The sequence below is a fragment of the Dermatophagoides pteronyssinus genome, unplaced genomic scaffold, assembly GCF_027571235.1.
Source record: "Dermatophagoides pteronyssinus isolate colony J.1.1.1.1 unplaced genomic scaffold, Derpt_VIB-CSIC_2022.12 sq0012, whole genome shotgun sequence".
Classification (NCBI taxonomy): Eukaryota; Metazoa; Arthropoda; class Arachnida; order Sarcoptiformes; family Pyroglyphidae; genus Dermatophagoides; species Dermatophagoides pteronyssinus.
Genome location: NW_027461536.1, coordinates 721,440 through 733,728, shown reverse-complemented (window position 1 = coordinate 733,728; position 12,289 = coordinate 721,440). Strand labels below are relative to the sequence as shown.

At 28.1% G+C, this 12,289-nt stretch overlaps 3 protein-coding genes across 4 annotated transcripts; all 3 read left to right on the top strand.

Annotated features, from left to right (window-relative positions):
- Position 1: 1 nt before the first annotated feature.
- Positions 2-617, top strand: LOC142645477 (serine/threonine-protein phosphatase 2A regulatory subunit B'' subunit gamma-like). The gene is made up of 3 exons (XM_075821749.1): positions 2-97; positions 164-429; positions 488-617. The coding sequence occupies exons 1-3, from the start codon at positions 2-4 to the stop codon at positions 615-617; spliced, it is 492 nt and encodes a 163-aa protein (XP_075677864.1).
- A 462-nt stretch (positions 618-1,079) lies between these two features.
- LOC113791072 (prolyl endopeptidase-like) lies at positions 1,080-5,063 on the top strand. 2 transcript variants are annotated; one of them, XM_027340797.2, is made up of 11 exons: positions 1,080-1,240; positions 1,306-1,959; positions 2,043-2,170; positions 2,250-2,616; positions 2,675-2,817; positions 2,893-3,157; positions 3,217-3,501; positions 3,594-3,707; positions 3,778-4,139; positions 4,218-4,539; positions 4,614-5,063. In XM_027340797.2, exons 2-11 carry the CDS (start codon positions 1,771-1,773, stop codon positions 4,686-4,688), a joined length of 2,250 nt encoding a protein of 749 aa, XP_027196598.2. In that variant the 5' UTR covers positions 1,080-1,240; positions 1,306-1,770; the 3' UTR covers positions 4,689-5,063. The 2 variants fall into 2 exon arrangements, with proteins under 2 accessions (XP_027196598.2, XP_075677884.1); XM_075821769.1 differs by having other exon boundaries at positions 1,303-1,959.
- A 1,220-nt stretch (positions 5,064-6,283) lies between these two features.
- Positions 6,284-12,225, top strand: LOC113791073 (peroxidase-like). The gene is made up of 7 exons (XM_027340798.2): positions 6,284-6,811; positions 8,615-9,535; positions 9,688-9,879; positions 9,979-10,196; positions 10,307-10,480; positions 10,560-11,952; positions 12,039-12,225. Coding segments are annotated over exons 1-7 (2,994 nt in total). The 5' UTR covers positions 6,284-6,809; the 3' UTR covers positions 12,133-12,225.
- Positions 12,226-12,289: the final 64 nt, after the last annotated feature.

The following is a 12,289-nucleotide window of genomic DNA, read 5'->3' as shown; positions in this document are numbered from 1 at the left end:
TATGATATCGAAATTGGAATTTTTAAAATTTGGTAATTTTAATGAATTATTTGTCGAACAATTGTTCGATGTTTGTATGACTTATAACAAAGAAATTGTATGTATTGAATTGATGTCTTTCCGATTCGGTTTTTATTTGAATATTTCGTTGAATAATCAATAGGATTTTAAAACATTTATTGATATAATTTTGGCATTGGAAAATCGTAAAGAAATTCAATCGGTTTATTTTTTCTTCAACATATTAGACATTAATCGTTGCCATTATTTGGATGATTTTGTTTTACGATATTTTTTCAAAGCAATCGAAAATCAGATGCGTCGTCAAGGACAGGAACCGATTAATTTTGATGATTTTAGTAATGAAATCTATGATATGATTAGACCACAACAATCAAGACGAATATATTTTGATGATCTTGTTGCCAGGTATGTATTTTCATTTGATCAAATTATTGAAATTTCAATCATTTTTTTTTGTTTTCAGTGGTCATGCCGATACAATCATCAGTATATTGATCGATTTTAATGGATTCTATGCATATGAAAATCGTGATTCAAATATTCGATTAAGAAATGCAAACATTCGACCATTGTCACCGATGTTAAATTCTTGATTTTAAAAATAATTTTATATTTCATTTGTAAATGTATCACATCATTTTTTTGAAAAGAATCAATAAAAATTCTTAGAGAAATTTTCCGAAAAAATATGAGAATCCTTTTGAAACAAATAAAAAAAATATTTCCTTGAAATATTGAATCAGATGTTTGAGTTGTATAAACACTTCCTTTCTGCTGTTACATTCGATTTTTTGACATTTATTTAAACGGTTTTTTCTGTTTGTTTCCAATGATATTGTTGTTTGTATAAATAAAAAAAAGGAAATAAAGTCTGAGTTCTTCATCCATTATTTTCACCTAGACAATTATCATCTGATAATGATAGATGAAAATATGAAAAAAAGGAAACGTCAATCATCATCATCATTTTTGAGTATTTTTTTTTCTGTTGATCCATCTGCAATAAAATAAATAAGAATTTTTCTCCCTCATTTTTTTCCACCCCTTTCTATTTGGTGTCTAATATTTCATCGCTTTCATATTTGCTTCAAATTTCCAAAGTCGTTTGATGTGTTTATCATTGATGACATGATGATGATGATAAGGTGATGTCTTTGGTATTACATGATAAATGTCATTATTATGGTCATCATAATCCATCTCATATCAATGAATGGTATAACAATAAACCTTTTGAAATAATAAAAATTTTATATGATCCATTATTATTATTGTTAGCAGCATCATCATTAACATCAGTAGCCTATATTGCAAGTGTTTGTTAGCAAGTAGAAGCATCGTCGTCCGGTAGATTATCATCATACATTTATATCATCATCACAGAAAAAAAAATAAAACTAAAATTTCATGCTGATGACAATTGAACGGAAAAAAATGACAATCATGATTTTTTTACAGAAAAAATATTTCAAATTTTTATAAATCCCATCCTATCAATCCATTCAAATTTTCATTTTCATTTTCTTTCATGAAATGCCCACATCATGCATCATTTATATACGCTGTTGTTGAATAATTAACTTTTTCACTTACGGAATATCAATACGGTTCATCTAATGAAAGTCATGTATGTTTGATTTTTTTAAAAAAGAAAAACTTGTCAATCATAATCATCAACAACAACAACATCATAAGATTTAATTGAAATTCGCATCAGCAAACACAAATAAATAAACAAACAAAAAAATGAATACATTTATCATGATATTGAATTTGATTATCACATTTTCATTCTTATTGTCAACAACAACAACAACATTAATAACTGCTAAAGCAACCATCACTGAACATCGTTCAAAACAACAACAACATACATGGAAATCATATCCGGATTTAAAACGTGAAAATATTTTCTATGAAAGATTCGGCATTTGGGTAAATAATATTAATAATGATGATGATGATGATCATATGTCATATGATTGATTATTTTAATATAATATTTATTCATAATTTAGACACAGGATCCATATTATTGGTTAGAAAATTCAAAAAGTAAGGAAACAGCTAAATTTGTTCATGAACAAAATAAAATAACATCGGAATATATTCATTCAAATGAAAATTATGATTCAATCAAAGAAAAGTATGTATAATACATAAATGATGATCGTTTAATTTTAATTTTGTTTTGTTTTATTTTGTTTTATTTTCATATTTGTTAGATTTAAACAATTATATAATACTACAACCTATGGTATACCAACAAAATATGGTGATAAATATTTTGTTTCTATACGTAAACCGGAACAAAATCAGGCAATCATTTATAGCCTTAATTCATTGGATGATGAACCTATTGAATTTTTAGATCCAAACAAACTATCACAAGATGGTACAATTGCATTGAAATTTTTATCATTTTCAAATGATGGAAAATATTGTGCATATGGTACATCGAAAGGTGGTTCCGATTGGACTATAATTCATATAAAAAATGTTGAAACATTAGAAGATTTACCCGATGTTCTAACTAAAATAAAATTTTCCAATGTTGCATGGACAAACAATAATGATGGATTTTTTTATGCTGTAAGTTTTTTTTTTGTAAAAAAAATAATGAAATCTATCAATATTCTGTATTTTATAGTATTATGATGAATATAAAGGTGATGGTGAAGGAACCGAAACGATTATACCAGAATTTCAGAAACTTTATTATCATCGTTTGAATACTGAACAAAAAAATGATATTAAAATACTTGGATTTCCTGAACATCCCAAGTGGTTAGTGTAAGTTAGATGAATTGTTTTTTGTTTGTTTGTTTGTTTTTTAAACAATTCACACATTATATATAATCAATATAGAGGATCGATCTTGGTAAGCGAAGATGGCCATAAAATACATTTATTTCCCACCGAAGGAACATCAAATACACCATGGTTATATGCACGTTTCAATCCAATGAATATAAGTCAATCATCAATTTCATTTGATTGGATTGTTTCCAAACAACAAATTGATTCGGAATATCATTATGTTGGTGATGATGAAAATTGTACATATGTACGTACAAATTATAAGGCAAAAAATTTTCGTCTGGTATGCGTAGATTTAAACAATCCATCACGGGTAAATTTTGACATTAATGGCTTGAATTATATCGTTAATAATATTAATTATTATTAAAGGATAATTGGCGTGATATAATAGCTGAATCAACAAAGGCAATCCTCTCGAATGCTTACATAGCTGATTATGATAAAATTGTTGCTACCTATATGATTGATGTACAGGACAAATTAAAAGTACATCGATTATTAGATGGAGAATATCTTTACGATATTCCTATTGAAATTGGTTCGATTGTAGCTGCCGTTAGTAAAATGAAAAGTCCAGAATTTTTTTTCCTTCATTCAAAATTCTTATCACCCGGTGTCATTTACTATCATGATCTATCAACTAATAAAACAGTGGTTTGTTTTTTTTTTTTTTTGATGATACTAATGATGATTAGCATTTTTTTTTCTTACGATTTCGTGATCTTTTCCCTATGTTTCTGTTTTAGGTGTATAAAAAATCAATAATTGATGGTTTTAATGAATCTGATTATAATAATACACAAATTTTCTACAAAAGTAAAGACGGAACTCAAGTTCCGATGTTTATTGTTTCGAGAAAAGTATGTCATTCATTCATATAATAAATAATGATAATGATTGATTAAAAATTCATTGTTTTATTTTCTTTAGAATATTACTCTTGATGGCCAAAATCCAACATGGCTTTATGCTTATGGTGGTTTTAATATTAATGTTCAACCTTCATATAATCCAATGGCCATGTTTTTTGTTAAATATTTGAATGGTATTTATGCATCGGCCAATATACGTGGTGGTGGTGAATATGGTGATGATTGGCATAAACAAGGAATGCTTTTGAATAAACAAAATGTTTTCGATGATTTTGCTGCTGCCGGTGATTGGTTAATTGAAAATAATTATACATCAAGAGAATATTTGACCATAAATGGACGATCAAATGGTGGTTTATTAGCCGCTACTTCAGCCAATCAACGTCCAGATATTTTTGGTTCGACAATTGCCGAAGTTGGGTATGTATTCGTGTTCATTAATAATTAATATCGATGACCTAATGAAATGTAATCAATTTAAATTATTATAAATTATAGTGTATTGGATATGCTTAAATTTCCATTATTTACGATTGGTTATGCATGGAAAGAAGAATATGGTGATGTAATACATAATAGAACACATTTTAAATATGTACAAAAATATTCTCCATTACATAATGTACCTCATAATCTTAAACAATATCCAAATATGTTGGTCGTTACAGCCGATCACGATGATCGTGTTGTACCGGCACATTCATATAAATTTATTGCTGAATTACAATATCGTTTAGGTAAAAAATTACCCAATACACCATTAATGATTCGAATCGATTCTAATTCTGGACATGGTGCAGGAAAACCTGTATCCAAATGGGTATGTGTGTTAATGATTTTTCCCTTCTTGATTACATTGAAAATAATATCTCTTTTTAAAAAAATATTTTACAGATTGAAGAATATACGGATAAAATCTGTTTCCTTTTAAATTCAACACCATATAAATATGATAATCAAAAAGATTAACGAATATCTAAGTTTTAATTTGACAAATTTTGTTTTGTTTTGTTTGTTTTGGTTTTTCTCCTCAATTGTTTATTTTGATTTTAATTACTGTTTTTGTTTTTTTTATATTTATAAACACGAAAACAAACACACACACACACACCTGGTAACAGGTAGAAAAAAGAAATTATTAATCGATAATGACGATGATGAAAGCTAATCACACACACACACAGACACAACGACACAACAACAATTCATAACGAATCCATCTAAATTAATTTTATTGAACAAAAATGAAACTTAAAACTACGAAGAAAAAACAACAACAATTTAATTACATCATTCTTGCAAAACAAAAAAGAAAAAAAAACGAATGATGAATTTCATAATTGAATTTTTTCTTTACTTTTTTACAGAAAAAAAATTTTTTCTTTGTTTTTTTTATTTATATTTAAATAAATATTTATCTATACACCCAATAATAGTAAAATATCTTTATTGTGAATCGTTTCTCAATCTTATCCAAAAAGAAGAAAAAAAACTAATATTTGTGTGCTTGTTTGAGTTTTGTTTTGTTTTGTTTGCATATTACAATCGAAACATCATCATCATCGTGGACAATAATGATTGGATGATGATGATGATGGGAAAAAAATGAGATGAAAAAAATTTTGTTTTTTCATCATGATTTTTTTTCGCGGAGAATGGTGATGATAATGATGATCAATTTTTTACATTTTTTCTCATTTTTTGGGAATTCAATCACGAAAATAATGAAAATCAATTGTCGACCATTGACCACACATTGGCAAACAGTTTGTTGTTTCAAATTCATCAACTATTTTTTCTATCAGAAAAAAAAATTTTTTGATGAAATATTCAAAAACGAAAATATGTAACAAGCATGAACCATGGATTTATGATGATGATGATGATGATGTCAATCGGGTTTGACATCAATTGTCGATGATGATCATGATGATGATGATGATGATGATCCAGGATCGACTTGAAAATGTTTTTTTTCTTCTTCTCTTTTTTTTTTGTTGTTCAAAACACAAAAAAAAATCCATTTAAATTGATTCTGATGATAGACACTTGTTGACAGACACACATTCACACAAACAAACAAACAAACAAACATAAGGGCTGAAGAAGAAAAAAAATAAACCAGAGTAAAAAAAGAGTTCCAGAAACAAAAAGCCATAAAGAGTTAGGCATTCTCTTCTTTTTCTCATGATGATCGATGGAAGGATGGATGGATTGATGTTAGTAGAGAAATCAAAAGATTATCCATCCCAGTCTTCTCTCCCATTACGAAGACGTAAAAAAGTCAAAAATTTTTTTAGCGCCGAATTTTTAAATTTTTTTTCTTCTTCTTGTCAATCGTTTTTCTTGTTCAATTATGTAACGAAAAACGTTCGATTTTTTTTGTTGTTGTTCATTTCATTAGAAATTATCATCATCATCGGCGGTTTTCTTTTCTTTTTTTACCATTTTGAAAATTAAAAATATTTTCCAAAAAAAACTGTCGAAAATCATTCGACCGCACAGCCGATCATCATTTCATTTTCATTGTTTTTTCAATCATTAAAAAAAATTTGTTTGTTTCATTTCATTTCACGCCATCATCATCATCATCATCCTCATCAATAATTAACATGATCGATACATAACCATCATCATCATCAATTCAAATAATTTAAAAAAAATTTCCAAACAACGTATCTTTTATTCAATTACGGATTTATCAAACAGGAAAACATTTCATTCAAACAAAAATTATTGATCACGTTTCGTATGGTTGTGTGTGTGTGTGTGGTTAGCAGTGTACATCGTGTGTGTGCCAAATGAAAAATTGATTTTGTAATTCAATTCTTTTACAGAATATTATCAATTCGGAAAAAGGTTCTGTTCTTTATTCTCAAAAAATATCATTTTTTTTTTCCGTTGAAATTTTTGATCAAAAAACAAGCAACAAAAGTTGAACAAACAACAAATTGAACAAAGTAATTTGAATTCTCTTATTTCATCGAAAGAATAAACATCGTTATTATCATTTTATAATATTATTGTGAATTTTAAATGCAAAAAAACTAGATTCCAAATGATATCCTTATAACCTCGACCTCAACAAACATGTAAGTATTATGTGATTTTTTTGTGTTGTTGTGAATAGTTTTATTGTCATCATCATAATGATCATCATTCTTTTGTTTGTTTTCAATCATGGTCATCATCATAATCATCATTATTAAATAATCAAAAATCTTCTGTATTTGTGTATGTGTTTTTGTTAATGATTTCATCGTTTATCTTTTTTTTTTTGTTGTTTTTGTTGTCGAAATCTTTACATTCAGAAAGAAAGGGCAAAAATTGACCAATCATTTTGTAAAAAAATGTATAGAATCCTTGTTTGTCGTTTTGAATCATTCTGTTTTTTTCGAGAAAAAAATGAGAAAAATAAACATCAATATGGTCACTTTTATGTTGTTGTTGTTTGTTTCGTGTTGTTCAATAATAATTTGCCATTTCAAATTTGCTGTCAAAAAGTTAAAAAGGGTGATCGCTGTAGATGACAACGCGTTTATCTATGTTTTTTTTTCTTCTGCTGCTGCTAAAAGATTTAGGTCGATCTTGTGGTCTCGATTTTGGCTATCCATAAAAAATTTAGAGGAAAAAATTTTCCAATTTCATTTCATTTTTCATTTTTTTTGATCATTCCCATTATTTGTATCTTGTTCAATCAAATTTACAATCTTTAAATAGACATCATCACATCAAATCACATAAATAAAATTTCGTAATATTTATCATTCGATTTTTCATATTGATCTTCCCGTTTTACCAGTGTGTTGATCATTTCTACACTTTTATAATATTTCGACAATTTTCGATTTTGAAATCCGAACAAAGATTTTATTTTTTCTGGAAAGATGTGTGGAAGATTTTATTTTTTTTTTGGAAGAAAATCAAAATTTTCAATTTGATTTTGATTTGTCATCATCACCACGATGATTATGATGATGATGATTTCCAATAAAGGTTTGACCTTTTTTTTTCTTGATTTTCTCTCGCATCAAAATTGATTTTTTTTTTTGAATTTTTTTCGAACAACAACAAAAAAAAAACAATAATTTAAAATTGAACAATCGTAAACAAACAAATCAAAAATCGAATATGAAATAATCAATAAATTTACGATGAACAACAAAAAAAATGTATCGACCTTTTAATAAGATACTGTCTGGACAATTATGTTTAACACCTGAACTTGCACTTGTGGAACAAAACAACAAAGTTGTTGTTGTTGTTGATCTGTAGATATCGTTGTTGTTGGTCAATCAGTGTTGTTGTTGTTGTTTTTGTAGATTTTTTTTTTTTTTTTGGATAACCTCAGGTGAATTTATTGATCTGTAATAATTTTCCAATTAACCATGTCACATTTTTATTTAACTTTTTCTGATTGAATCATACAATGTGTGATCAATCCAATTACCACGATAACAACAACAACAACAACAATTTTTGAAACACGATAAATTTTTCTTCTTAATATTAATAGTTTTCTTTGGGATTGTAAAACGAACGGTTCAAAAATACGTAAATCAAGGAAGTATTCATATAGGATCCTATAGAAACAACAACAACAACAACAAAAAATTAGTTCAATTGGAAATGAATGATGGTAATTACTCTTTGGTAGTTGTCGTTTTATTTGAGAAAAACGAATGAAAAAAATTAATATTCAACATTGACTTGTTTTTCCTTTCGTTTCGTTTCGATTTGATTTGATTTGATTTAATCTGTGTCCAATTTGAAATGAAAGTAATGTTTTTTTTCTGTTTGATAATTATCGATGAGGATTTTTTTCTTCTTTTTCTTCTTCAAATCTTTTTTGGAAAAAAACGGATGTTTTAACTTTATTTTGTTTTCAATTATAGGCATTTTTCATATCGATTCGATATCCGTAAAAGGATACGATCATTATCAACATTATTATCGTTATCATCATTAACATCATTATCGACAATTATGAGAATAATATCCACAATGATCATTCTATTATTACTTATAATGTTCAATCAAGGTATTAATAGTCAAACAACATTACCAATAACAACAACAACAACCACGTATAATCAAAGACGTATATCATCAATACCATATAATAATTTTAATCAAATGAATTATTATTCAAAACAACAACAACAACAACAGAATTTAATGCCAAATTCAAATCTAATTAATAGAAATTATGATCAAATTCAATCAAATTCAAATAATTTAGATCGATCATATCAAAATAATCAACAAAATGATTATAATTCGAATCAAATAGATAATGATAATCAGAATTTTAATCAAAAACAACAACAACAACAAAGATGGCTTCCTATTCAACAACAGCAACAACAACAAAATTCATTTAATGATAAATTTTCAACAAAACGTTTAAATCCATTTGAAAAATATCTAAATAATAATAATGATAATAATAAAATGATGACACTGAAACGATGGTCACAAACATCAACAAAATCACCATTTGCTCGATTAACACAACGACGACAATCATATGAAAATGAAAATGAAAATAATAATCAACAAACGATAACAAACGGTCAACAACAACAACAACATGAAAAAACAAAATCAAATCATGATTATTTAATGAATGATAATATTGATAATAATGTTAATAATAATAACATTAATAATAATAATAATGATAATTATTTAGCCAATTCGAATGAATGTGCTGTTATATTGAAACGATTTGATACAAATGATAAAACATCACCATCATCATATGGTGGTTTATCATATAAAGCAATGATGGAAGCATTACGTGGAAGTTCCCAGTAAGTTACTTATTTCAAACAATAATAATTTGAATCTATTTTAGTTAAAATCATTATGATGATGAGAATATTAACACTATTTACATTATTTAATAACAAGTGCTTGCATGTGTGTGAAAAATAATTTGCTAATTTATTTTAAAATCAATTAGAGAGTTTAATGATGAAGAGTCACAAAATCAATTATGTATCACTTATGATGATGTTAATGTTGCTGTGGAAAAAGCAATGAGAATACGACGATATATACGTCCAAATGATATTGATAATTTGGAACCACCACCCGAACAGATTGCTGAAACAGCTGAAGTTATACAGGAAGCGACCAAAATATTGTCACATAGGTGGGATAAATTTTGTTTACTAAAGATTTTTTTTTGTTGAAATGATGATTATTATCATTGTTTTTTTTTCTCGTATGATGTGTGTTATTTTTTTTACAGATTCGAACTATCATATGATGAAATATTAAATGCATTACCATTGATCGATATGTCACGTACAATATTTTGGCCACATTGTCCGGGGCATGTTAAACCAATAAAATGTCGTATGGAACGTTTCCGTACATATACTGGTCATTGTAATAATATTGAAAATCCATCATGGGGTGCAGCTAATACGGCATTTGTACGTTATCTTCCACCTGTTTATTCAAATGGTATAAAAAATGATTATGATGATTTTCAATGCAATAATTAAAATGTTTTTTTTTCTTTAACAAATATCTGATCTTTTTCGTTTGTTCGATTTTTTTCCTCCATCTTAAAGGCATCGATGGTTATCGTAAATCCGTAATAAAAGGACGTAAATTACCTCATCCAAGATTAGTCACTCGTATGGTACATGCAGATTTTGATCGTCCATCAACAGATATGACCATTTTAGTTATGTCTTGGGGACAATTTCTTGATCATGATCTTGCATTAGCTATGCCACCAAGATGTATGTGTTCTTTGGTGTTTATAATTTTTTTTCTAGATCTAAAGGTCTTCTTTTGTTTTGTTTTTTGTTTCTTGATTAGTTTTCATCGATGGCCATGAAGTTGAAGTTGATTGTTGTAGGTTACCACCTGGACAACCAGCACATGAATTATGTGAACCAGTACAGATACCACCAAATGATCCTGTTTATGGACCAATGGGAAGAAAATGTCATGATTTCAAACGATCCATTGCTGGCCATCGCCCGAATTGTGCATTAGGACCACGTGTACATGTGAATATTCTAACATCACCGATTGATGCAAATTTTGTATATGGATCAACACGTGCTGCTGCCGAACGATTACGAACATTTCGTGGTGGTCTTATGCGTACATGGAATATATTCGATAAGGAAGGTATGAAACCTTTATTACCGGCCGAAGATAAAAATCCCGATCTTGAATGTATAAATCGTCCAAGAAATCTATTCTGTTTTATTGCCGGTGATATTCGTGTTAATGAACAGATACATTTGACTGTATTACATACATTGTATGTTCGTGATCATAATCGTATGGCAATCGAATTGGGTCGTATTAATCCACATTGGGATGATGAACGTATCTATCAGGAAGCACGTCATATAATGGCTGCAACTGTACAACATATTGCATTCAATGAATGGCTACCGATTGTTATCGGTGATAATATGATGGAACAACATAATCTAAAATTAGTAGAAGAGGGTGGCTATTGGAATGGTTATGATCCACATGCACATACATCACCATCACAAGCATTCACTACATCAGCTTTTCGTTTTGGTCATACATTTATACAGGGTAAAGTAATGCGTTTTGATAATAATCATAAAATGATTGCACAACATAGCTTAAGAAATTTATTACGACGACCATATATTGTTTATCGACCGGGTATGATTGATGAATTAACCATGGGTTTAGTTGATACACCGGCACAAAGTTATGATTCATTTATTACAAAAGAAGTATCTGGTCATCTATTTCAAGAAGAGGATGATTTCGCTGGTATGGATTTACCGATGTTAAATTTATTACGTGCACGTGAACAAGGTGTACCCGGTTATAATTTCTATCGTGAATGGTGTGGACTTCAACGTGCCGAATCATTTGAAGATCTTATACCAATGGTCGGTAATCGTACGGCACAAATGTATAGTGAACTTTATGCACATCCCGATGATATTGATTTATGGAGTGGTGGTGTTTCAGAATTTCCAATGCCTGATGCATTAGTTGGTCCAACATTTGGCTGTATTATTGCTAGAAATTTTGCTAATATTCGTAAAGGTGATAGATTTTGGTATGAAAATCCAGGTATGCCATCATCATTTACACCTGGTCAATTAGCACAGATAAAAAAATCAAGCCAAGCACGTATTATTTGTGCTAATGGTGATAATATAACAACAATTCAACGATGGGCATTACGACGACCACATGAAATATTGTAAGAAAATATAAAATTACAGAAATCATTTTTTTCAGATTCTAATTTTATTATTATTATTATTTCTTTCATCGTTCACAATTTAGCAATCCACGTTTACGATGTAATGAAATTCCTGACCTCGATTATAATTATTGGCGTGAAAATCCAAATACTGGCCTTTGGATGTTGAATGGTTAACATCCAAAAAATTTTCTAAAACACTCAAACTGTTATTTATTGTGTTTGTGTTCGTTTTGTTTTCTTTGCCAATCAGTTTTTTTTTGTTTTCAAATTTTGTAAATATAGTTTTAATGAAATGAAAAGATGAAGGTAATAAATTATCAATTTTTTAAAA